The sequence below is a fragment of the Lepidochelys kempii genome, chromosome 13 (assembly GCF_965140285.1).
Source record: "Lepidochelys kempii isolate rLepKem1 chromosome 13, rLepKem1.hap1, whole genome shotgun sequence".
Lineage (NCBI taxonomy): Eukaryota > Metazoa > Chordata > Testudines > Cheloniidae > Lepidochelys > Lepidochelys kempii.
In genome coordinates this window covers 24196892-24224733 of record NC_136392.1, presented here as the reverse complement: position 1 = coordinate 24224733, position 27842 = coordinate 24196892, and the positions used below count along the sequence as shown (strand labels likewise).

Sequence of the window (27842 nt, the reverse complement as noted above, 5' to 3'; positions counted from 1 at the left end):
GACATGGGATGAAAGATAACCCTTTACATCCTCTGAGGCACTTACCTATACGCTCCTTTCATGGCCTTGCTCTTGCTATTAGACAGGATAATTTTATGACCGCACCAGAGCTCATTAACGCAAGACAGGGTTCCACTGTGCTTCCCATCCTGCTCATTGCTTCTCACTTTGTACTTCTACATGCTCCTTGTGGGTGATGTATAGGTTTCAAAACCTGGATATTCAACTGAATGCCACTTTGCTCCCTAAATTAGATGCTTGAATAGTTAAACAAACCTTAAACTGTTAGCCTTTACACAAATACCTCATTTTTTAGTCATCTAATCCTTCTATGTCTAGGCCCAGCTGGTTGCCCTGGTGATGCAGCACTCACCTCTGGACCAGCCCTGCATTATCTATGCTACTGTGACATTCCTTCATTGTGGTGTCAGAAAAGTGGTGCCTTTGTGAAGGACATATTATTAGTGTCTCATTGTTCAGATGATGTGCTGCCTGCCCTGTCACGTTGATGGGACTGCCAGACTATATGAGATACCCCCTCAGTATAACCCAGTGTGCACCTTGTTGGACACTTCACAGATGCTAGGGGATAATTTTAGCTCCCACCATGTCTGTTCTTCCTTGTCACTTCTTTTCAGCAGGACTCCTGCACTGAGCTGATACCTTGTGCTGTGTCTCACAGAGGGAAATGGCACTTTCAAGATGATCTTTCATACTAAGGAGCAGTCTCAAAATAAACAGACTCAATCAGTTACTTTCCCTGGGATTAGCATAAAACTTTCCTTTACACATTTGGACAATAAATAGAAGATGAATGGCCTGAATCAACTCTGTATTATTCCAATATAAACCTGGAACAGGTGGAATAATACTACAGTCAGCCCAGCCTGTTGTGTTTTTTCTTTCAACAAAGGTTTATTAATGCTCTCCTATGGGGCTGAGTAAACAGGTCAATTCTCTAAGCCCTTACCTAGTTAAACATCCCATTAATTTCAACAGGGGTTACACCCGCATAAGGGCTGTATGGTTAAACAACAACAATAAAAGGAGTAAGCAATCTAATAGCCCATCTTCTGCTGCTCTTTCAGCAGATCCTGCACTGTCTCTTCCAGCCCACCAGAGACAGCCCTTACTGAAACATAAATATTCTTGATAACAAGGGTACATAAAACATCCCTGTCCAAGGCAAAATTCAGCCCTGTCCAGACGGCTAGCACCTGTCCTGTGGAGCTGACCTGTCTCCTCGCTTGGGGATCATGTGCTACTAACCAGTGCATAGGGCTTATGTTGGCCTCTTGCACAGGGCTAAGTTTCACCCCAAGAAGATATAAACTTAAGGAAATCCACTTTCTCGCTCATGTATGAAGTTGATACTTTAAAGGTAGAACCCACTTTCCTACGTTTCATCTGGGAGCTTTAAAAACACTTGTATCTAGAGCACTGAGACTTGGTGTTGGGAGATGTGCATTTCTACAGAATGATGGAAGATGAGCCCAAGAAATGAAGTTACGCCAAATGTACCTTTGCTGAGGAGCACGGCTATGTTCGGCTGAATCAGGTGGCACCCCCTCAAATACAAACTTGCATTCAAAAAGCAAGTCGCTGCTTTGCTGCTGTGTGAAATGCCAGGGTTGCTAAGGAAAATGCATCAGGATATGTTGTGACAATCCACTGTGACGTCTATGTAATGGCAAAAGAGTGTGGCGGCACGGATGCTGGAGTGGAGGCGCAGCTGGCTAAGTTACAGAGTTGGATCAGTTTAATATTGGACACGTCCAGTGGGTTGCTATCCTGCTGTTCGGTAGGGATGGATTTAATTTAATAAGACTTTTTTTTCTCTATGATCATCAAAAGAATATTAAGGACCAGGTTTAAACTGACAAAAGCAAAAGCAAAGTTCAGGTGGACACTTGGGGCTAAAGGTAGGAGGAGAAAAGAGCAGAAACGCTCGCCCAGCTGTCTCCACCATTCCCCAAATCTACAAAACCCCACATTTGCAGGCACAGATGGGACAATTGCAAACCTAACTACCCATTTACATGCTCCATTAGTGGAACTGTGCATAGAAATGTTCTTCCTCCCGAGGCAAAAGGTGAAGGAACACATTGGTGGGTGAACCAAGGGAGTGCCATTTAAAGTGGGAGGGCCACATGGGGAAGGGTCCTGCCCCCCAAGGCTCTGATATGGGGGGTGCCAGCTCTTGCCCTCGAGGTTGGTTGGGTGCTGTCTCCATGGGTTGGGAGGCCCCATCCCCGAGAAGGGGTCAGGTGTTGCCTCACAGGGGGTTGGATAGCAAGCCCGCCCTGTACTCCCCCTGCAGCAGCTCCTGTCCTGTGGAGCTGGCCTGTCTTCTCTCTCTGGCCTGTCAGCTGTTGCTTCAGTGTGCAGGTGAGGCCCTTCCCCAACAATGCCTTGCCCTGTCCCACCCCTTCCTGTTGCTGCCAGATCACCTGCCTCCATCTGGGCTGTGGCAGGCCAAAAAATGTTGGGCCAGCGCCCTGGGGGGCCCCCTGGCTTCACAGTCTATGGGGTGGAAACTTTTGTGTCCTCTTCGGCAAATCAAGTCCCCACCTTTCATTTTGAACATACACTGTTGGGCAGGGCTGACCCAAACAAGCTGGGTGGCTACCTACCATAGAGTTTTAGTAGCCGCTCCTTTTTGTGTTAGGCAAAAGAGGGGAAAAATGTCTTTGGGGGCATGAGAGAGTGGGTACAAAAGACTGAAGCTCTCAAATTTCAGACATGCAATGTTTTGAAACCTATTAGTTATTGGAAAGGTGGCAACGTAATCCTATTTGTGCTGCTTCAAAATAGCATGATTTAGTACAGGCCTCTACAGGTGTCTTTAAGTATTAACTTCTACGCCAATTTTTGAAAGGAGGATTTTTTTTCTCATCCATGTTATCTGAGCCAGAACCATAAATTACCTATTTTAGCATGGGTACTCAACTACACAGGACACAAATTACATCTGTATCAACCAGCCAGGATGCCTCAGCATCCTGAACTTGGCGAAAAAGAGTGTTGAGAGATTATGAACCCTTACTGATAATTATTTCTGATGGTTCTGAAAAAATCCAGCTCAATATTTACATGGAACTGTGCCAAAGAGTAGGTATTGGCTAAACTTGCAATGATGTCAGACAAGTCGAGGACTCAGTGATTGTAAGTGATAAAAATCTTTAAGAACGCTCTTTGCAAAATTAATCACAGTGCATTCTCTATAGCCACTTCTACAGATGAATGATTCTGCAGTTTTAATTGTTTTTTTCAAAATACCCAAAAGTGATGAGACCATATTACAGACTCAATTCTTACCATATTTCATTTACTGGCCAGAAATAGGTTTTAAGATTCACAACTGAGGGGAAAGCACTAAAAACTGGTAAATTTCCAATATTTGTATACTATCCATTAGGGTTGTCAAGCAATTAAAAAATTAATCATGATTAATCACACTATTTAAAAAACTGATCATGATTAATTGCACGGTTAAATAATAACAGAATACCATTTATTTAAATATTTGTGGATGTTTTCTATATTTTCAAATATATTGATTTCAATTATAATACAGAATACAAAATATACTTTATAGTTTACAGTTATTTTTTATTACAAGTTTTGCACTGTAAAAAAACAAAAGAAACTGTATTTTCCAATTCACCTAATACATGTCCTGTAGTGCAATCTCTTTACCATGAAAGTTTAACTTACAAATGTAGAATTATGTACCAAAAAAACTGCATTCAAAAATAAAACAATGTAAAATTTAGAGACTGCAAGTCCACTCAGTCCTATTTCTTGTTCAGCCAATCACTCAGACAAACAAATTTATTTACATTTACAGGAGATAATGCTGCCCGCTTCTTATTTACAATGTCACCTGAATGTGAGAACAGGCGTTCTCATGGCAATGTTGTAGCCTTCATGCTTCAACCATCATTCCAGGGGACATGCGTCCATGCTGATGACGGGTTCTGCTCAATAACAATCCAAAGCAAATGCGGACCAATGCATGTTCATTTTCATCATCTGAGTCAGATGCCACCAGCACAAAGTTGATTTTCTTTTTTGGTTGTTCGGGTTCTGTAGTTTCCGCATTGGAGTGTTACTCTTTTAAGACTTCTGAAAGCGTGCTCCACCCCTCATCCCTCTCAGATTTTGGGAGGCACTTCAGATTCTTAAATCTTGGGTCAAGTGCTGTAGCTATGTTTAGAAATCTTACATTGATACCTTCTTTACATTTTGTCAGACATACAGTGAATGTGTTCTTAAAATGAACATGTGCTGGGTCATCATCCGAGACTGCTATAACATGAACTGTATGGCAGAATGCCGGTAAAACAGAGTAGGGGACATACAATTCTCCTCCGAGGAGTTCAGTCACAAACTTAAATAACACATTATTTTTTCACGAGTGTCATCAGCATGGAAACATGTCCTCTGGAATGATGGCTGAAGCATGAAGGGGCATACAAATGTTTAGCATATCTGGCACTTAAATACCTTTCAATGCCAGTATACAAAAGTGCAAATGCCTGTTCTCACTTTCTGGTGACATTGTAAATAAGAAGAGGGTAGCATTATCTCCTGTAAATGTAAACAAACTTGTTTGTCTTAGCGATTGGCCGAACAAGAATTAGGACTGGGTGGACTTGTAGATTCTAAAATTTTACATTGTTTTGTTTTTGAGTGCAGTTATGTAAAAAAAAAATCTACATTTGTAAGTTTCACTTTCACAACAAAGAGAATGCACTACGGTACTTGTATGAGGTGAATTGAAAAATGCTATTTCTTTTGTTTATCATTTTTACAGTGCAAATATTTGTCATAAAAATATACACTTTTATTTCAACTACAACATAGAATACAATATATATTTAACGTAGAAAAACATCCGTAATATTTAATAAATTTCAATTGGTATTCTATTGTTTAACAGAGTGATTAAAACTGCAATTAATTACAAATAATTTTTTAAATCATGATTAATTTTTGAGTTAATCATGTGAGTTAACTGCAATTGACAGCCCTACTATCCATCTTACTAAGATGGCTATCACCAAGATATCCTCTCCTTGCCTGATTTACGAAGATGCTCAGCTCCATCAGGACCCTTTGACTTCAGTGTAAGATAGAGGTAGTCATCTTCTTTGAGAAATCAGGTCATACACTCAAGTGAATATTAGTATTGGAGAAGCACTGCATTGCCAGCTTTGGAGTCTGAAGTCCTCTATTTATTGCAGGTATATTGCAGACAGTGGTAATGCAGGCAAATATGACCTGACCTGGAGAGACCACAGTTGTGGGTGAAAGAGTAATTGTCTTTCCAGCCTGTTCAGTCTGAGACTGCAAAAAAGAGTGTCAAACATAGTCTTTTTGTTGTTGTTGGTAATGTGGTCACTTGTTCTGTAAAAACTAGAGGGAGACCACTAAAACATTCCACTAAGGTTACTGAAGAATTATCAGACAGTTTCAGTGGCTGGTTGGTACCCAAACTGGACCCTATTCAAACTAATAGGCCAAAGGTCAAAGATTTTAAATGACATTCCTAACACAAAACTTGAAAACGAATTTAAGAACAAGAGTTTTTGGACATGCTATGGTTTCATCTGCAACCATTGCTTCTGAAAAGTGTTTGCTTATCATGCTTTGCATCTATATAGAGCTTTCCATCTAAATGGCTCAGCACGATTTACTAACATCAACTAACTAAAGTTTACTGCACACTTATGAGGAATGGAATGAGGAAAAGAGAGCAAAACCCAGACCTCCTTAGTCCCAACTCTTTTCCTTAGCTTCAAGATCAGCCTTTCTCCAGTAACAATTTAGTGCAGCAAAAACTGTTTCACTCTCAGAGGTCTACTTGGGGATTTGATCTCAATATCCCAACATGAGCAAGAATTATTCCACTAGACCAAACAGCCATTCCCCTTATCCATCATGTGATATAATTATTTAAACATCTCTTGTAAATTCTTCCAAGTAGATTTAGAGTTGGAGGGAGTCCTCTCCACCTGTCTGGCATTTAACTTGGGGCAGTTACAGAGAAATCTCAGACTGGAGTGTCAGACCTCTTTCTAGAAGCACTCCTGCCATTAACTGTACCCTTTTCATTTCTAATACTTACATCTTGTGCCCATGGAAATAGATCCTTTTAAGTATCTACAGCTCTCAAAAAGGGAGGTATCCATTGCAAGCAAGTTAAACTTACTGAATCCATTAACATCTTGACAGCTGGAAGAAAAAGCTTCTTCGTTGTGAACTGCACTGAGTTTGGTGGTGTTCTTGTCTGAAGTAGCAACGGGACCCATCTCTCTCTGAGTGCTGCTTTGAGTCTCCTTCTGCTTCTTCGCTAGTTTCCTTTAAGGTGTTTTGAAGAGGGGAGAAATCATGGTCAGTTTCTTTCATTAACATCAAAGCAAAAGAGAAAAAAATATCCTTTTTAACTTTTCTTCTTGGACTGACATACAGGACTCATTGCAAAGGGCAAGAAAGTGAAAGATTCAGCTTTAAAATAGCTGAAGGGAGTGTGATAAATGCAGAGACCTAAGCCTTTGAAACTACATACAACACATCCCATAGTAAACATTAGCAAAGGAGAGACTGATCTTACTCAAACCAACAATATAGTTACAAGGGCAATCTAATACCACCTCTGGAACTGATGTCAGTCTTTCAAGGAAGAACAAAAGGCATCAAAATGGGGCAATGGTTTGTGCAGTTCCATATGGGGACAGGGGGTTGCCAGAATCCATATTAGGTGGGCACCTAAATCCAGTCTGGAATTTCCCTTTGACTGTCCCCACTGAAAAGTGGGACTTAACATGAAGTCCACATTAGTGCCCGATAGGCAGAGGAGGAGTTTCTTTGTGCAGGTAGAATAGTGAGGAAAGGAACCTGAACTGGACTTAAGTACCCACCTGAAATGGGCTCAGGACAAGACAGACATTAAATAATGTGACCTGTGAGAGGTAGAAGACATTTTAAAAATCACTGTCTCCAGCTACGTCTATGGTACCATAGTGTCTGTATCTTTTCTAAGACCAAGGAGATGACCAAGCTACTGGCATAAAGTGAACAAGCGCCAGCTCTGAACACTCAGTGACAAACCCATAAGAATATAAGAATGGCCCTACTGGATCAGACCAAAGGTCCATCTAGCTCAGTATACTGTCTTCCGACAATGGCCAGTGCCAGGTGCCCCAGAGGCAATGAACAGAACAGGTAATCATCTAGTGATCCATCCCCTGTCGCTCATTCCCAGCTTCTGGCAAACAGAGGCTACGGACACCATTCCTGCCCATCCTGGCTAATAGCCACTGATGGACCTATCCTCCATGAATTTATCTAGTTCTTTTTTGAAACCTGTTATGATCTTGGCCTTCACAACATCCTCTGGCAAGGAGTTCCACAGGTTGATTGTGCGTTGTGTGAAGAAATACTTCCTTTTATTTGTTTTTAAACCTGCTGCCTATTAATTTCATTTGGTGACCCCTAGTTCTTGTGATATGAGAAGGAGTAAACAACACTTCCTTATCTACTTTCTCCACACCAGTCATGATTTTATAGACCTCAATCATATCTCCCCTTAGCCATCTATTTTCCAAGCTGAAAAGTCCCAGTCTTATTAATCTCCCCTCATATGGAAGCCGTTCCATATCCCTAATAATTTTTGTTGCCCTTTTCTGAACCTTTTCCAATTCCAATATATCTTTTTTGAGATGGGGCAACCACATCTGCACACAGTATTCAAGATGTGGGCATTCATTTGACTCCTAGAACCATATCTTCTGCTACATGTTTCAATTAGCTGTGTTTATTTCACAGGGAATAAAGTTTGAGTGGCATTTACTGCACTAAGAGATCACAAATGCTCAAGACTCTCACGTGAGTCTATGCTGTGCTGACCAGTTAAAAAACTCATGTGCAGGGAGAGGATGGGAGTGACACTAAAACCTAGATCTGGGAAACTATAACCCTCAAAAAGAAAAGGAGTACTTGTGGCACCTTAGAGACTAACCAATTTATTTGAGCATGAGCTTTCGTGAGCTACAGCTCACTTCATCTGATGAAGTGAGCTGTAGCTCACGAAAGCTCATGCTCAAATAAATTGGTTAGTCTCTAAGGTGCCACAAGTACTCCTTTTCTTTTTGCGAATACAGACTAACACGGCTGTTCCTCTGAAACCTATAACCCTCAAGACATCTATGCAGCCCAATCCAGGATAGCTTCATTTATGTGAAAAACGTCAATGCAAACTTTTGAATACATTTTGGATTGTGAAATTCATGCCAGCTCCTTGGATTTTTTTTGTAATTATTCACGTGGTGTACAATCAAAACAACAAACCATTGACAATGTTGGTTGTAGTGAAAAACTTCAATCTGACCCCGGTAACTCTTTCAATACAATAAAATAATCAAGATGTGGGGGGGTTTATTTACAGATTTTTTTCCCCAGTTGAGGTCTAGTTTTAGACAAAGAGCATCGCTCCCTCTTAGCGAGAAAAAAATATATTTTTCATTCTTTAAATGTGTACATCACATAATCATTTGTTTCACTTTTGCTCAATCATAGACTAATGCAATTTAGTATGTTCTTAGATTACACAAGGGAAAACTGTGTCTGTCTTCCTCCAGTGGTTGGACCACATCAAAGACTTTGCTACTATGGCTACAAGCTAATACTTCCTCCTTTAGCTCACGCAGTAGAGAATCAGCCTTTTACATTTAGAGGTCCTGGGTTCAAACTTTAATGATATGCCTGGTTGGGTCATCTGCACAGTGGCAAAGCACTTACTGCAATAAAGCCTCACAGCACCTGTGTGATGCATAGATCTTCATTTTATAGAAGTGAGAAACTGAGGCACAGAGGTTGCATGACTTGCCCAACATCACTCAACAAGCCTGTGGCAGAACCAGATCAACCCAGGTTGTCTATCTTCCCAGCTCTATCAAACTCTTTCAATAAAGTCTCTCACTTACAGTAAGCACTCTACAGTAACTTGAAAAATAGTAATACAGTGCTCTGTTATGAGGAAGCTCATATCTTGATAATTAATGAAATTAAAAGCTGGGCCTATTGTGATATAGGTCAATGCTAACACACAGCCGGATTTACTAATTGTAGTATGTGGGCATGTGAACCCTCTGTTTTTATTTACCATGTTACCCTATACTCTGCTATACCCTATCTGTAGCAACATTAACCTTATGATTTATTAACCCTAGTATGGAGTTATGTTAATCCTTTGGATTTGCTAATTATAGTGTGTGGCTATGAGAGTTGTTTGGCAACAGGAACTATGATTTCTCAGTGGGAAACACTAATCCCAAATACATAAGTCTTTAATAACAAGCACTCTGGACTACTGGGGTGAACCATTACCGATTCCCATTATTGAAGCTTAAAAATGGTGAGTCAACAAGGGCAAGAATTCCTTATTAATTCCAGATTAAATTCTTCCTGGCAATAATTGCCTAGAAGTCCCACTGCTAGATGTCTTTTGAGACAGGCCAATAAGCTACAAAGAGTTGGAACTGGCAAACTTGTTTTCCTTTTCAGTGAATGAACAATAGTGTTTCTGAATGGTCTGTGCAGAAAGGAAACTAGGGTCCCCAAGGAATGCTGATGGAAGCCCTATGTAAAGCAATTCTACATTGTCGTGTAGGAGACACAGAAGGCCCTAAAACAATGGCTTGAGCAGTTGAAAGAAAAGGATGGTATATATTTAGTGTTCCCAACCTAGCTTAAGTCACAGAAGCAGAACAAGGAAATGGCAGCCTCTCCTCGAAGGAAGCCAATTGCATATTACATCATATTGCGGGGTATTGCTCTTACAAGGGGATCATAGGCTCCCCCCCCCAATCAAAAGCACAAAATTCACAGAACAAATGAAGAGAGGGGAAGGAGAGAGAGATGTTCTCTTTTGAGGATTTTGGAGCTAAGCTTTCGAGGGGCTCCTTGTTGCCACCTCCCCTTCTTTCTCAGTTGTGTGTCTGGACAGAATAGCAGCTCGAGAATAGACCTAGTCAGTCCTCACTATCACTGCAATTAGAACAAGAGAATCATATAGGGTTAGAGGGGCCCACAAGGGTCACCTAGTCTAACCCTCTGCCAAGATGCAGGATTTGTTGTGTCTAAAGCATCCAAGACAGATGGCTACCCAACCTCCTTTTGAAAACCTCCAGTGAAAGAGCTTCCATGACTTCCTGAGGCAATTTGTTCCATTGTCCTACTGTTCTTACAGTTAGGAAGTTTTTCCTGAGATTTAATCTAAATTTGCTCTGCTGTAGCTTGAACCCATTGCCTCTTGTCCTGCCCTCTGTGGCAAGAGAAAACAATTTTTCTCCTTTTTTTATGGCAGCCTTTCAAGTATTTGAGGACTACTGTCATGTCCCCCATTAATCTCCTCTTTTCCAAATTAAAGATACCCTGTTCCTTCAGCCTTTGCTCATAGACCTGGCATTGCATCCCTCTGATCATCTTTGTCGCTCACCTCTGGATTCTTTACAGTTTTTCTACATTCTTTTTATACGTTGGTGACCAAAATTGGACACAGTTCTCTGGCTGAGGACTACCCAGAGCCTCCAGTGACTTACCCGCTATGCCTCTATTAATGCATCCCAAAATTGCATTTGCTTTTTTTGCAACAGCATCGCATTGTTGACTCATGTGGAGGATGTGATCCACCACAACTCCAAGATCCTTCTGAGGAGTGCTGCCGCCAAGCCAGTTATCTCCCATTCTGTATTTGTTCATTTGGTTTGCCTTCCCGAAGTGTAGCACCTTACATTTGTCTCTGTTGGATTTCATTTTATTGTCTATAGCCCAGTTCTCCAATTTCTCAAGCTCCTTTTGAGTGTTAGCTCTATCCTCCAAAGTCAATGAATACAAGAATTACAAAACATCAAATGATTTTAGCACACGCTAAAGTGTGAGGGATGTAACTTAACTAACAGCTGGGTAGTGATTTATCTGCCAATATGTCAAGATGTCTTTGCAACTGTAAAAGTGTTTATCTGAAAATGCTCTGATTCTAAATACAGAGCTCTTGAAATGATCTCCCTGAACCACTGACAGGTCCTATCAGTGACAAAGCACCTGCTCTCCTCACTGACCAGCTTCCCATCTGCACAACCGCTGGAACATCCAGATGAAATTCTATCAGCGCATTAGTGTCAATCATGGTTGGACCGCAGGCTGTTGAGAATGTGCAACCAGCATCAAACTGCACAGTCTGTCACTAGGCATTGAGAAGAAGCTTTTTGTCTCATGCATTATGCAGTTGAAAAGGGAAAAAAAAAAACTGGACAGATACTTGGAGGAAAAGACTGATACAATCAACATGTGATGAAGTGATTGAAATGTCAAAGTGTCAATAAGGAGGAATTAATGGCTGCTTTACTTTTAAGTGCAAGGAAAATGTGCCAAGAAGAAAACAAAAATCCACAGAGGCAGTTTATCAGGCTGCTCTTTCAGGTTCAGGAGAGAGGATTTGTTTAAAAAATATGGGACAAAACTTGTGCGTGGGCACTCTACATGGTGGGGAGGTGAGACAGGAATAACACTCAAAGGTGGAACAACCAGGCAGAATGAAATTATCTGCCCTGAACAAAATGGATGGACACTGGGGATGGTCCAATTTGGTATAACAGTTATAGTATATATAACATGGTTATATATAACGGTATAACATGGTTATAGTAAACTGAGAACCTCCCTGTTAGTCTTGATCCAGACTCAAACTGAACTTTGAAATTTGAAAAGTAGGGTTAGTTTGGTTTCACCATCGTTTTGAGCTTCTAGTGGAGATTAGAAGTGTAAATGCTGAAATACCACAGGAAAATTTTTGTCACAGGATTTCCAGCTTAAAAGCCAGATCATGGAAGTAGGGGTACGCTCTGCTTATTACCATGAGTAACCCCACTGAAGTCAAGCACCATGCCCAGTGATCAGTGTTTGTGGGATCAAATCCCAATTTTGCAGAGCTTTTTGAGGAGGCATGCCCTCACCCTCTTAAGGAGGAAGCTAATGAGCTCTTTTGGGCTCAGCTAACACACACCAGACAGAACTGCAGGGCTTGCTCTGCCTGGAGGAAAGAAGCTTTAAAAAAGAGAGCCTGCCACAAGACAACTGTTTGCAAGGTGGGATCAATGAAGAGAGAGTCAGTCATGGACTTTGTTGTCCCAGAGACTGCCGAACCAGGCACAGAATGGAGGTTAAAAAATAGGGGTGGTGGAGGTCTAAAGATGGACTCCAACCCTGATCAGGACCCTAAAAGGCCTACAGACAAGACAGGCCCCAAAGGGGTGACCAAGAGAATGCCCAGGAGTCTGAGTGCCTTCTTTTTCCTTTGATCCTCCCTGACCTCGAGGAGGCGAAAGAATTTTTTTTTGTTTTGTTTGGAGAGACTCAGATATACCCTGAGCAGGGGTAGGACTTTGCAAGAATCAGAGAAGGGAAGCAACCCAAAAGGTGGTCTCAAGGGGCCACCACCTACTACAAGCCTCAAACTCTTCTCTAAGTTTTTGCTGCAATTTTGCATGGAGGATTATTTATGCACCTTAAAGGTGGAGTCTTCATATAAGAACAGAACTTTCACATGTAGATAGATGCCTCGTTTACATGATTTGCACTCAACATCTAACTACTCAATCTGTGCACGTAAATCCAGGACACTCAACCCTCTCGCCACCGGAAAAAAAAACACGTTCTAAAAAACAAATTGCCTCCCAAATGCCTAAGTGCAAAACATTGGATATTAGAAATGTAAAAGTCCCAATGTCTAATAGATAACACATCAACAGGTCACATAATGTGAATTAAACATAGATATGTGTGTGCACTACACTATAAGCAGGACATACATCATTTATTGCAGTACTTACACAAATGCAGTTATTAAATTATAAATATTTACAAAAAAATAATATTACGGTATTGACCCAGGGCCTAAATCGAGTCTAGAACTCTATTGTATAAGGTGCTGTACAAACAGAATAGAGATAATACTTGCCCTAGAGCATATATAGAAGTTGTTCTTGTATATGCAGTATTCTTCTATTATGCACTTTTGGGGGCCCTACATTACTCAAAGCTCACTTAGTCCTTACTCAGGCAAAACTCTCACTTGCTCATAAGTTCCCCAGAGAAGGGACTGTCATTATTATGTGTTTGCACAGAGTCCACACAGCATAGTGTTTACCACAGTGGGCCTCAACCCCAATGCTGGCTTTAGGTGCTACCACAATATAAATGTGAAATAATACTACTGGGAATTTTCCTGAGTAAAGACTGCATAAAAACTGCAGGCCCAATTCTGCCACCTTTACTCTTACAATAAAGTGTTACTCAACTACTCAACATGAGGAAGGGCGGCAGAATGTAGCCCTAAGTCAGAACAATCTCAGGGTTTAGCTCTTTTTAAAAAATATATTCATTAGTCATTTGCAAATGCTGCATCAGATTCTTGCCCAAATTTCCTAGTGACTTCTTTAGTCACTGGGCTCCCTGAAAGTATTTACAAACAGAACGGCATCCACTTTATAAAACAGTCAAGTGCATGAGCAACATTGGAAAGAACAAAATGCTGGTGTAAAACCAACATCCCACAATAAATAAATAATAAATAAAATAGGGCACCTGTTGACTGGGAAAACATTTTATTTACCCTCATTAGGATGGCATAATCATGACCCCAGTCTTCCTGCAACTAATGGGAAATCGGTTTACTCTCTGAAGACTCTGATCCTGCAGTTTGGCCTGTGCAGGCAGATCCCTGAATCCATGGAGATACATGTGTGTGGGAGCATGTGTTATAGACAAATACATGCAAAAATGCAATTGCTGTTTTAATTCTTTCCACATGCCCCACAGAAGTTGGAAATAAATTCAGCACATAAACACTGCTATTTTCAAAATTGTTGGTAAAAATTTATCCTAACACCTTCAGTGGAATCACGACTTCAAATAAACCCCCACACTCCTAGCTCAATTACTGCAACTATTACCCTACATATCAAATTACAATGGGAGTTTAAAGGGCTCAGCCCCCAGCAGAAGGTGCTCAGCACTTTTTCTGAACCAGGAGTAAATGAAAGCTACTTATCTGCTGCTGAATTTCTCTTTAACTGCAGAAAACAACAAAGTACGCTATCTGGGTGATACTATCACATGCATGCATCTGTCACAAGAAATACTTCCCATCAAGTCTGACATCACTGCCCATCAAATTTCACCCTGCAGCTCTTACCTAGGTAACACACTACATACAATCACTGGAAAGGAGACACAACAAAATCAACACCTTTATTCTTTTCACTAGTTTGGGTATAAATAAAACCTTTATGAATGTTTGTGCAATGAAAACTACTGAATGATGAATAAATGATTAAAGCAAGTGCCTGGTATTAAATGCAAAACTGACATTAATGCAATATTAAGACTGTTTAGCTAAAACGGTAGAAAGTAAAGAAATGAAAAATGTAGGGCTTCTACTGCAATGTTAACTAAGCCACATGACAGCCCTCAGGTATGTTATGGTATATATTCAAAAACAAACAGCACAACAGTACATTATATATTTAACAAGACCAGAAAAAATACTACATATATGCAGTGTGACAGAGCTAGCAACGCTATAAGAAACTTGAGACAACGTCTTCTAATTTATACGAATATAAATCCAGAGTAACTCCTTTGAAATATGGCCTGGATCATGTGGGTAGCAATGATGTATTCAGCGGTTCAATCATCAAGAGGCAGGGGTTCACAACCCTTTATCTTTCCCTTCCCCTATCATATTAATACTACTTTCCATTCGTAGAGCACAATGTGTCCAATGCCCTCAAAGCATCTGCAATAACTAACTATTTGACAGAAGGGAAAATTGAGATACAGAGAAATAAAGTGAATCTTCCAAGATCACCCAGAGTAGCAGAATGTAGAACAGACCTCGGTCTCCTGCTCTGAGACCTCTGTTTAACCGCTAGCTCAGGTGGCCCCCCCTTCAGAACAATACAGTCTCCCACTCAACTTTTCCTGTCTGATCTTTCAATGAGGTGTTGCCACACAAAAATCCCAATTTACCCCAGGGCGCCCATTTGAGCACCGAGTCAGCACTCAACAGATAACGAGTAATAATGTTCAGATGCAGAAAGAGGACACCTAAAAAATGTGTCGTTTCTGATTCTCCTAATTGTTACTCTTTCCCCCCAGCTCACTACGACCCTATTCCATGACATGTAAAGCTCCTTCTGCAAAGGAATGAGCGCCTGCAACTATCATTGGCTTCAATGGGAATTGAGAAGGTATTTGGCCATCTTGCAGAATCAGGTGCTTTAGCTGTTTGCAATAAGATCTGTTAGAATTCAAGGCCAGAGACTGGACTTTAAGAGCTATTGCAACACTTATGGCCCAATTCTGCAAAAGTTCACAGTAAGTTGCAGTTATTCAGTGACTTCAGGGAGACTATACTGGTGAGGAAGTACTACCCAGCATGAGGTTGGCTGTGGATTTGGGCCCTTAACGAAAGGAAACTTCAGGCAAGTAGCTGAGGAGGGGTTAAAACAACGATTTAAAAGAAAAAGAAAAGAATTATTCCAAGAAGTACAGAGGTGAATTTGAGAAATGGAAACCACAAATAATGTATGTTTCAGAAGCCCAGTCAATGCAGTTGTGTTTAAGGATCTGTCAGCAGATTTATTTGAAAACCTGTTTTTCAGGAGTGATAACTCATCCAGTTCACATTTGCTTCAGGTTTAAAACTTGGCACACAAGGTCTTGACTAGGAACCAGTTTCATTTTTAAAAAATTATGGCTGTTTGTTTGTTTTCTCTAAACTTGAAAATAAACTATTTTCTTTGTAAGCTGTCCAAGAGGTAAAATAGTCAGTCAAATTAAGTGCAGTCCTTTCAGGCAGTCCTTGTCCACCTGGAGCCCATACCTATTCCTCCGAAGACTTGCTTTCATGCTTCTGGATAATTTGCCAAAAAGAAAAATTAAAATATACCGTAACAATTTTCAGAGTAACAGCCGTGTTAGTCTGTATTCGCAAAAAGAAAAGGAGTACTTGTGGCACCTTAGAGACTAACCAATTTATTTGAGCATGAGCTTTCGTGAGCTACAGCTCACTTCATCGGATGCATTTCCACGGCATGCATCCGATGAAGTGAGCTGTAGCTCACGAAAGCTCATGCTCAAATAAATTGGTTAGTCTCTAAGGTGCCACAAGTACTCCTTTTCTTTTTTCATAACAATTTTATTCACTTTAAAAAGGAGCTATGGATTTCCATGAGAAATGTGAATGTTTGTGGCACCAAGATATTCTGCAGAATTTTGCTGGAAGAAAGAAGATCCCCAGGGCTTAACTCTGGTTTACTGGAGTCTGGAAAGTGCTATCAGTACAACAGCTTCTATATCCAGGGAAGTGAGTTTAGGGATTATCCAGTAGCAGGGCTACCCTTTTTTTCAAATTCACAAAACAAGACCATTATTTGGAACCCACACAACTCACTAGAGCTGTGCAGGATATTGGCAATGAAACCCCACAACAGGTGAAACTGGGTCAGTTTGGGATCCGGATACGAAATTCATACTAAATTTGTCAAAACGTGTTGTGATTTGTATGAGGCTGAGCTCAGTATTGAGCAAAACTTGGTTGATTTTTGATCCTATTCTGTACCCATGCAAAGCTCACCCTTTCATGTGGCTTTAACTTGAAATCTGAAACCAGGTAAAACTTAACTGTATGAGCCTTGAGGCACAGAAAGACTCGCCTTTTTCCTTTTTCTATAAAGTATCCTCCATGCCCTTTGCACTGTTCAAATAATGATGGTGACTAACAACAACAAGACCTTGTTTTGGCCAAGTTTCATTTTGAACCAAAAGTGAAATTCAGGGGGGTTGAAGCCCCCCAAAAGGAGGCTATACACAGCTGTCTATGCTGACTTGATAGTCTATGATGCTTCAAGACATTCCTACTGTTCTCAGATTTGAGCTGTGGATGAGAGAAGCCTAACTTCTCTCCCCACTTCCTGTGTGCCACACTGTCAACCATACATTAATATGTGAGGTTTAATCCTCAGATGTCATCAAGCTCTGTTTAGTGGAGCTGAAAATTGGGGGTGGAGGTGCAAGGACTAAGCCATCTTTGCAGCTTCTTGATGCCTGTTTCTGCCTTTGCTGCAAGTTAGGGCAACCTTGAAGTTGCTCTAAATTTTGCCAGCTACCATGGGCCCAAGGGGCTATTCCAGAAGCTGTTCTTGAAATGTCCTCTGTTTCTGAAAACATCCCTGACATGTCCCTTTTTCAGAGATTATGAAAGGATGGCAAAGGGATTGTGTTGTCACCCCCACGCTGTTCCTGTGGTGAAGTAATCTTCCATTGGCTGTTTAAACCAACATTATGGATCAGCCATGAAAACAGTCATAGGAGAGCCCAGAGTTAGGCCCACAGATTTCTGAATATGTAAAACTCAATTTATGAAATGGACAAATTTCTGTCATATGTAGCCTGGAGTAAGAGGGTACAGTTTTCATAGAAGACCATGGGCCAAATTCATAGACTGTTGATCATAAATTGGGTATAAATAGGTGAAAGCAGCAAAATAAGGCAACCTGAGCTTTTCTGACATTCCAAAGGTGTGCTAAGTGAGTAACTTACCTGGTGAGGAGGAGGGGCTGTAGCAAGGACTAAAACTAGCTGGAAGTTGTAAGATAAAGCAGCCTCCATCCCCCTTTAATTTATGTCCATAATTCTCAGTGCTTTGGATCAAATTCTATTCTCAGTTACACCTGTGTGCATCTGAATTAGCTCTAAAATCTATGTTGTTACTCTGGATTTACACCTAAATATCCAAGAGCAGAATATAGCCCTTGGGGGGTCAAATTCAGCTCATCTATCAAAGAGACTAACTCTCCCTGAAGTCAAAGAAGGTAAATAGTTTGTGTAAGTGAGACTCCTTTGGCATATGCAATAACCGCCACACAGGCATGCCCTGGATGTGTGGTACCTGTGCATGAACCATTTTCACTAGCATTAACAACTGACTTCAATGTGTACTGTAGTTGCTGGGGCTGGGCAGCAAGTCTGGATTAAAACTCTGAACCATGTAAACATCAAATGATCTCGATTGAAACCCAGCATGTTACTGGTCTGGCTTAAGATTGGAATATTTTCTGGGTTAAAGTCTGGCCCTGGTACCCTAAATCAGAAATGTATACAAAGACCAGGGTAGGCCAGGTGGGAAATTGATTATATTTTAAAGTAGTTTGTGCCCAAGACAAAGCAAATCCAACCAATAGTTCTTAGATGTGAATTTCCAAGAATCTGGATACAGAGGACTGAACTATCAAAAAGGAGACAATGTAGATCTTCTCCACTTGCACTCCTGCATTTGGAGAGTTGTAATTGTACACTGACACTTCTGTGAATACTTACTTGTTCTGAAGAGACGTGTGTGGGTACAATGCGTGAAACAATGAAAAAAATAGTATGAAAATGAAGAAATAAAAATGCAGGCAGTTTGCAGAATAAAGATCAGTGAAATGGTAAAAAAAAAAAAAAAAAGCAACTGATAAAGGAGAAAACCACATACAACACCCCACCCCCTCAGTACCACTATAATGAGCATGCTCAAGAAAAGTCATCTCCAGCTAGGTACTTACAAGTAATAGGAGTAGGAATATGCATTTCTTCTAAACATTGATGGGCAGTCAGATGAAGAAAATGTCCAAAAGAGGGGAAGAAGAAAAAAAACCATAATTAGACTTATATGAGATCTTCTTTATTTGAAATGTACACAGTATTTCAGTGCCATCACTCATACTGAGTTACTTGCTTCTTTTCCCAAGTTTTTCCTGAGAAACAGCATGGCCCACTGGATAGCATGTTGGATTTGGGGTTAGGAGATTTGGACTCTGTTCCCAGTTCTGCCCCTGACTTGCTATGTCCCCTTGGACAACGCAGTTCACCTTTCTGTAACTCAATTTCCCCATCTGAAAAATGTGGATGAAGATACTTACCTCTCTCTGTAAAGTACTTTTAGATCTTTGGATGAAAGCCATTTTATAAAAGCTAAATATTATTATATGAAACAGAATGGGATGATGAGTAAATATTGTGCATCTTTTGAATATCTACATGTCTGAATAAACAAAGCACTGAATAATCAAGTCTCATGAAACTCTAAATTGTTTGATTCAGGTAGCACAAAAGGATGGTGGGTAGATGGTTGTTCATTCATGTTCTATGTCACTAATTAACCATGGATAATTGTTAAGGATTTCCTATTACAAATTCTCTGTGACAGGCTTCAGAAGACTTTGATACATTGTATCACAAGGAAATACGTTATGGCAAACATGTATAGCATAGCACAAGGGGTTTTCCCCACTGAAGAAGCAGAGAGCTTCTTATCATAGGTTACGCCACAAGATATGGCACAATGTGCTGCAACACAAAGTACTGTACTGCATCTTGACAAACACAAAATGTTGATCATCACAGGTGACACGCTGAATCACGACAGAAAAGGAATGATGAAAGAACACAAACTTCAACTTACTATACAACTTTACCTTTGCTGTTTCGGCCACTACAAATACTGGGACAGGTTTCCAAATGTAGACATGTGACATTAAAGTACAATTGTATGTTTAATCTGCACATACAATTGCCATGACTTCACATGGAAACCTAGTAACTGGGCATATACATGGTTAATTAGTCGAATTTGCATACACAATTACCCATTTTGTGTATGCAGTCACAGTAATTGGTGCTCAGAGATTGTGCATACCACCACACATGCATCTGGTATTTGTCATAAATATAAAGGGAAGGGTAAACCCCTTTAAAATCCCTCCTGGCCAGAGGAAAATTCCTCTCACCTGTAAAGGGTTAAGAAGCTAAAGGTAACCTCGCTGGCACCTGACCAAAATGACCAATGAGGAGACAAGATACTTTCAAAAGCTGGGAGGAGGGAGAGAAACAAAGGGTCTGTGGGTCTGTCTATATGCTGCTTTTGTTGGGGATAGACCAGGAATGGAGTCTTAGAACTTTTAGTAAGTAATCTAGCTAGGTATGTGTTAGATTATGATTTCTTTAAATGGCTGAGAAAAGAATTGTGCTGAATAGAATAACTATTTCTGTCTGTGTATCTTTTTTGTAACTTAAGGTTTTGCCTAGAGGGATTCTCTATGTTTTGAATCTAATTACCCTGTAAGGTATCTACCATCCTGATTTTACAGAGGGGATTTCTTTACTTCTATTTACTCCTATTTCTATTAAAAGTCTCCTTGTAAGAAAACTGAATGCTTTTTCATTGTTCTCAGATCCAAGGGTTTGGGTCTGTGGTCACCTGTGCAAATTGGTGAGGCTTTTTATCCAACATTTCCCAGGAAAGGGGGGGTGCAAGTGTTGGGAGGATTGTTCATTGTTCTTAAGATCCAAGGGTCTGGGTCTGTAGTCACCTAGGCAAATTGGTGAGACTTTTTACCAAACCTTGTCCAGGAAGTGGGGTGCAAGGTTTTGGAAAGTATTTGGGGGGAAAGACGTTTCCAAACAGCTCTTCCCCAGTAACCAGTATTTGTTTGGTGGTGGTAGCGGCCAATCCAAGGACAAAGGGTGGAATATTTTGTACCTTGGGGAAGTTTTGACCTAAGCTGGTAAAGATAAGCTTAGGAGGTTTTCATGCAGGTCCCCACATCTGTACCCTAGCGTTCAGAGTGGGGGAGGAACCTTGACAGTATTCCTTTTCTTGTTGCAAATATGACCTGCTTCATTTTCTCACTCATGTACAATTTGCTGCCTACAAAGAGATTTCCTCAGGGGAAGTACAGCTGATTACAGATGTGCAAAATGATTACATTGAAACTACATGTTTTGCCTCATAACAGGTCTCATTAAAAACTTGAAATGCAGGCCAAAATCCCAAAGTTTTCCAAAGCTTTTGAGTGACTCTAGAATGCATAGCTAAGCGCATCTGGCCTCATTTATGGTTTCATAATGAAATCACATGAAATTCAGGGTTCCACGTGATTTTGACAATAAATCAAATTAAATGTAGCCATTTTCACTGAGTTTCATTATGAGATTCTGAGTTTACTTGAACCTAACATCAGAGAGAAACTTGAGAGACAAACATGATTTGTTGGGGAAAAGTCAGCATGGCTATTGTAAAGGGAAGTCATGCCTCACCAAGCTATTAGAATTCTTTGAGGTTGTTGACTAGGTGTTATAGTGTACTTGGATTTTTAGAAAGCCTTTGAGAAGATCCCTTAGCAAGGGCTCTTGAAGAAACTAAGAAGACATGGGATAACAGGGAAGGTCCTGTTTAAAAGATACAGTGAAGTAGGAAACTTTGCAGATGATACAAAATTATTCAAGATAGTTAAATCCAAAGCTAACTAAGGAGAGTTACAGGAGATCTCACAAAAGTAGGTGACTGGACAACAAAATGTCAGATGAAATTCAAGATTGATAAGTGCAAAATAATGCACACTGGAAAAAATAATCCCAACTACACATATAATGAAGGGATCTAAATTAGTTGTTACCACACAAGAAAGAGTTCTTGGAGTCACTGTGGATAGTTCTCTGAAAACTTCAGCTCAGTGGGAAGCAGAAGTCAAAAATGCTACCAGAATGTTAGGAACTATTAGGAAAGGGAAGAAAATAGGACTGAAAATATCACAATACCACTACATTAATCCATGGTGTGCCCTCACCTTGAATACTGTGTCCTGTTCTGATTGCCCCAACTCTAGGACAGTACCAATTTCATGGCTGTGAAAAATGTGTCACAGACCATGAAATAAGCCCTTCCCTATGAAATCTGATCTCCCCCATGGGCTGGGAGTGCCCCAGTCAGGGGGCTCCTAGCTGAAAGTCCCAGCTGAGCTGGGGAGGGAGAGGACTTGTCCTTCCGCTGCACCGTCGCTCTCACTCTTAGCAAGAGATCAGACCCACCTCACAGTGCCTCTTCCGGCTGCAGAAAACTCCAGCCCCCAAGGTTTCTGCAGCTGGAGGAGATTTGTGGAGGTGGGTCTGATATCCCCCTGCTCCTGGGAGTGTCCCAGCTAGGGAGGCCCCTGCTGGGCTGGGAAAGGACAGGACTTGTCCTTCCCTTCAATGGCAGCTGGTCGGGGGTGGTGAGATCAGACCCACTTCCGGGTACATTTTGGGTTGGGACCCCCACTGTAAAATTTCAGATGTAAACAGCTGAAAATGTGAAATTGGCCAATTTTAAAACCCTCTGCCTGTGAAATTGACCAAAATGCACCATTAATTTGGTAAGGCCCTACCCATCTCTGAAAGGATATAGTGAACTGGAAAAAGTTCAGAGGAGGGCAACAAAGATAATCAAGGGTATGGAACGGCTAAAAAAAGGAGTAAAAAGATTAGGGTTGTTCAGTTTAGAAGAGAGATGACAAAAGGTGATATGTTAGAAGTCTATAAAATCATGAATAATGTGGAAAAAGTGAATAAAGAAGGTTTATTTACCCTTTACCACATTGCAAAACCCAGGTGTTACCCAATGAAATGAATAGGCAACAGGTTTAATACAAACAAGAGGAAATACTTTTTCACATAATGCACAACTAACCTGTGGAACTCATTGCCATGAGATGTTGTAATGGCTAAAAGTATAACTGGGTTCAAGAAAGAACTATTTAAGTTCATGGAGGATAGGTTCACCAAGTTGGTCAGGGATGCAACCCCTGCTCAGAGCAACTCCAAACCTCTGACTGCCAGAAACCAGGAGGGAAGACAGGGATGGACCACTCCATAATTTCCCTGTTCTGTAAACTCCCCTTGAAGCTCTGGGCTACTGTCAGAGACAGGATACTGGGCAAGATGGATCATTAGAGTCTGACCCAGTATGGACATTATGTCCTTATGAGAAGGGATTTGGGAAGTGAGAGCCCATGTAGACGAAAGCCAAAAGCAATATTCCAAAAAGTGAAGTGCAAGTACTACAATTAGAATCATAGAATATCAGTGTTGGAAGGGACCTCAGGAGGTCATCCAGTACAACCCCCTGCTCAAAGCAGGACCAATCCCCAACTAAATCATCCCAGCCAGGGCTTTATCAAGCCTGACCTTAAAAACCGCTAGGGAAGGAGATTCCACCACATCCCTTGGTAACCTGTTCCAGTGTTTCACCACCCTCCTAGTGAAAAGGTTTTTCCTAAAATCCAACCTAAACCTCCCCCACTGCAACTTGAGACCATTACTCCTTGTTCTGTCATCTGCTACCATTGAGAACAGTATAGATCCATCCTCTTTGGATTCTCATAGTGTTGCTAACTCTAGTGATTTTAATTGTGACTCTCACCATATTTTATGTTTTTCTTGAAGTCCCAGCTTCTGAAGTTGTGTGATTTCATGAGAATTTCATCTTTCATTAAAAAAAAAAAGTTTCCAGCCCTCAAGGTTGCAGGGAGAACCGGAAGGCAAAAATTTTTTTTAAAAGGCTCATTAGTTTTAAGTCAATCTAATATTTTTTGAGGGCCTGATTCATTATTTTGCATGCCTGGGGCTGGCTATGTTACACACAGCTCTAGGACTCCCAAACTCTCTTTTCTTTTAATATCACCATAGTGAATCTCGAAAAGCCAAGGTCTAGGAAAGGTGGAGAATAACTTAAAGTTCCCAAAGATTACCAAAAAAAAAAAAAAAAGCGCTGGAATCCAAGGAGGTGCCTTTCATTTTTATTCATGTGCAGAAGATTCTCCATTTGTAATTTGCTCAGTCTCTTCTTCTTACCTACCGAGGATGTAACCAGAATAATTTTCTGTAAAGCCCAATCTAATGCAGTCAAGGATTTCCTTTTAAACATCCAATATAGCTGATCTGTTAACTACATAAATCCAGTCATTGAAATAATGGTGACTAACTTGAATGGGGTTTCGGGGCTCTTTGCAATACTAAATCCCTGCTTCCTACTGCAGAACATCTGGCTCCAGAGATGGAAGTGGTAGGAGTCAGGTCAGACGTCTAGTTATGCTGTTTGACTGGCCTAACCATTTGATAGTGAAAGTCAGATAGCTGAAACTGAGCATATACCTTTCTCTGTGTTTCTTTGGGACTAGATATAGCCATATCTACCATCTCTATATAAGTAGTATCACAGAGAAAGAGATATATATTCATAGAGTGAATGGTGCCTCCTGTCTCTGTCTCCTAGTCTCAGTCTTCTTGGCCAGACACTTCCAACCTCCCCCACCACAATTCACAGTCCGTTTTCCTCCTAGTGGCAGCTAGCATTCCCAGTCTCCTTCCCCACAACCCACTACCCAGGCTTCTTGTTTCAATCTACTCCCCACCCTGAGTGGTCCATTTCCTGTCCCATCTGCATCCAAATCACAGAAATTTTTCCTCCATGCTGCCTGAGATAAGTGTGTGTGTGGGGGGGAAGGGGGGTGCAGTGTGTGTGTGGGGGGTCATTTAGAGCTCAGGAGAGATAGTAGCTCTGCTTTCAGTTCTGGTGCCTGAACCCAGACCCAGCAAGCCATTCAGTAGCTCACAGCAGTAATTGCAAGGCCAGTTATGCTCATCCAGACTGGAGTATGCTCAGTGTGGATGGAATTTTTAAACTGCAAAGCCCTAGAAAATGGTTCCCAAACTTGTTCCACTGTTTGTGCAGGGAAAGCCCCTGGCGGGCCGGGCCAGTTTGTTTACCTGCCGCGTCTGCAGGTTCGGCCAATCGCGGCTCCCAGTGGCTGCAGTTCACTGCTCCAGGCCAATGGGAGCTGCTGGAAGCAGCGCCAGTACGTTCCTCGGCCAGCACCCCACACCCCAACTTGCTGCAAATTAAATGTTTGTATAGATAAGCCCTTAGTATCTAGTGTAAGATAAAAAAGACCTATTTAAAAACAAGTTAGCTGGTCCTGGTGACTTCAGAATTGACCCATGTAAGCCCACCATTCACTTTTCCCCGATAGAAAAAAACTCAAGCTGGTCTGGTAGGATTACGGGTATTTGACCGAGTCATGCAGACAAGTTTGGTAGCTTCACACATTTGCTGAACTAAAAGGGTTCGAACACATCCAAACCAAACTGAAGGCCAGGGTGTTTGTCTAAGTCTATGTAGATAAGGTTCAGAGAAGCATCCTAATTTGGGGGTGTTTATAAGAACCAGGAGTAACTTTTGACAATTCAGCCTTTCCTAATTTCACTCATGTGTCCTTGTTTTGGCAGTACGAGGTTCTCAATCTCTCTCCATCCTTCAATTCTGTATACTGGTTAACAAAACACTGCACTGAGAAAAAATCAAATCGATTGTGTCTATTACTGATTAGCTATAATGCCCTAAGCCATGAACAGATGTCACTGTGGTATCTTCCAGCTCCACATGAAGGCAGTGCCTCAAGTTTGTCTAATTAAATAACATATTTTCTGCATCATTGCCTAGAAAGACAAGACTATCTTGCACAAGTGCCTCTGCAGGCTGAGAGATGATTGCTTTAAGTAGGTTTGAATTCAAAGAGGTTAAGCTGCTTGTGTTTTTGTTTGTACAACGAGAGAACAAATCTGTTACGAAATGATTTATTTCAGAGTAGCAGCCGTGTTAGTCTGTATTTGCAAAAAGAAAAGGGGTACTTGTGGCACCTTAGAGACTAACCAGTTTATCTGAGCATAAGCTTCCGTGAGCTGATGAAGTGAGCTGTAGCTCACGAAAGCTTATGCTCAAATAAATTGGTTAGTCTCTAAGGCACCACAAGTACTCCTTTTCTTTTTGCGAAATGATTTATGCAGCCAGTGGTGCGAGTATGGTATGCTGCTGTTGTTTTTTTAAGCCACACATCACAGGATATTCATATCAATCTGTGGCCCTGGATGGTGTTTCCCATAACAAGATCTGGTCCCAATCTGCCTTAGTTTACAAGTGAAATTTGTTTGGTAGGCTCAATCCCATCTCTAATGGACACTTGTCCACATGAACTCCCACCCTCAACCTCAATTTGACATGACTGGCTGTGTCCATTCAAAAGAAGTCCAGAACTAATACAATAGGTGTGTCTGAAGGAAGATCAAAGTACACTAGCAGATTGAGGTAAAGCAAGCATCAGAACACGTTTGTACACTCTTCTTGCCTCTAAAGGGGGAAAAGAGTCATCTATAAACTAGCCAATTGTTCTCAGAGAATTATGCGCACCCTGGCTGGCTCACAACATTGTTGATGGTGCACAGCCAAAGAGGTACACAGAGGAAAACAGAACACAATGATTTCACTTGCATGCAGACAAAAGGGGGGAAATGAGTAGAGAAAGAAGTTTCATTTCCAAGCTCTAGGAACTAGAGCTGACCCGAAAGTGAAACTTCAATTGCAACTCCCTTTAAGTTTCCAGAAGGTCCAGATTCTAATCCCCTGTCTGTTCCTATATCATGGGTAGTTTTTTGGCTCTGCATCTAATTTGAATATGGTCACTGTTCTTGCAAAGTTTCAGCATGAAATGGTGGAAATCTCACAAGAACTGCTCACCTTGCAAGAATTTCACCATTCATGATAGCTGAAATATCACCAAATCGGATCTCAGCAGGGTATAGATAGAGCCCTGAAAATCTGTGGCTATCCGCTTTATATCCGTGGCTATCTGCATCCTCAGACCATTTTTGCAGATTGGATTCAGATACAAATTTTGTATCTGCACTGGGCTCTAGGTATGGACCAGGTTGTGATATGTCATTCCATATTCCTTATGAAAATATGCTTATGATAGGAATATGACATAACTGAGATATCCTTTATGCAAGATGGCTCATGTGAGATATCATTAGAAAGGTTATGATTTACTGAATGTGATTATCCTATTTGTATGCCTGTGCCATTTCTGTATCTGAAATTAGGAATATTAACTACTTATTTGTATTTCAACCATGCTACTTTGGGTGACGCCCACTGCTAACACTTCAGGTACAACAATGGAAAAGCCAGACAGGGTGGGGCGGATGGCCCATCAGCAAGGACAATGGTCTGTAAAAGAGCTTAGTCTTCCTGTGAACGTGTGGGTCATCCTGTGAAGAATGGCTACAAGTGCCCTTCAGAGGCATGTAACCATGTTACCTGATACTGGACCCCATCATGAATTCTGTACTTTTCCAGGAGAAGCTGGCAGGCGGATGGGGGGAGGTCAAACTAGGAAACAAGGGACTCCTGCCTTATGCAAATCCTATTTAAGGTTGGAGAGTGAGGTAATCCTGTTTGTTAGCTCCCCCTTGCTACCCCACCAAAGATGACTGCTGGAAACAACTAAGACTGAACTGAGGGAAAGAACTGGGCCCAGGCTGGAAGGGCATCAGGCCTGCGAAGAAGATTATTAGAACCAAATTTAGGGTGAGAACTTGCATGTAACCAGTTTCTTTAGTGTATTAAGCTTAGTTTGCATGCTCTGTTTCATTTTCTTAGGAACCTGCCTTGTTCTGTCTGCTTCCTCCATAACCACTTAAAATACACCTATTATAGTTAATAAATTTATTGCTGGTTTACAATATAACCTAGTTTATACAATTTCTAACTGGGGGGGGGTGGGGGCAAGAAGTGTGCACATCTCTCTTCCACATTGAGGGAAGAGGCAAATTTCATAATATATCTTTGGGTCTGTAATCCAAGGGAGGTGGACATCTGAGTGCTGGAGCAAGTCCCTTAAACTGAATCTTCCCAGAGCTGATCTGCAGCTGGGTGTGGCCCTGTCTGTGTGTGTGTGTTAGAGGAGGTTTTAAGAGCCTGGCTCAGCAAGAGAGTAAAGGGGGCCCATGCTGGCAGAACAGGTAGACTCAGTGGTATCTTCAGCGCCTCAGGTGGCTTCCCAAAGGGTCCAACCTGTCAC

At 41.2% G+C, this 27842-nt stretch overlaps 1 protein-coding gene across 2 annotated transcripts in view; it reads right to left on the bottom strand.

Annotated features, from left to right (window-relative positions):
* The window catches only part of PTPRT (protein tyrosine phosphatase receptor type T), a 734569-nt gene that overhangs the window by 66297 nt on the left and 640430 nt on the right, over positions 1–27842 (bottom strand). For both annotated transcript variants that reach the window (XM_073309805.2, XM_073309804.2), the window contains 2 exons: positions 18675–18704; positions 6218–6366 (listed from right to left, as the gene is read on the bottom strand). In XM_073309805.2, the coding sequence (XP_073165906.1) occupies positions 6218–6366; positions 18675–18704 (179 nt within the window). The remainder of the gene's footprint in view (positions 1–6217; positions 6367–18674; positions 18705–27842) is intronic.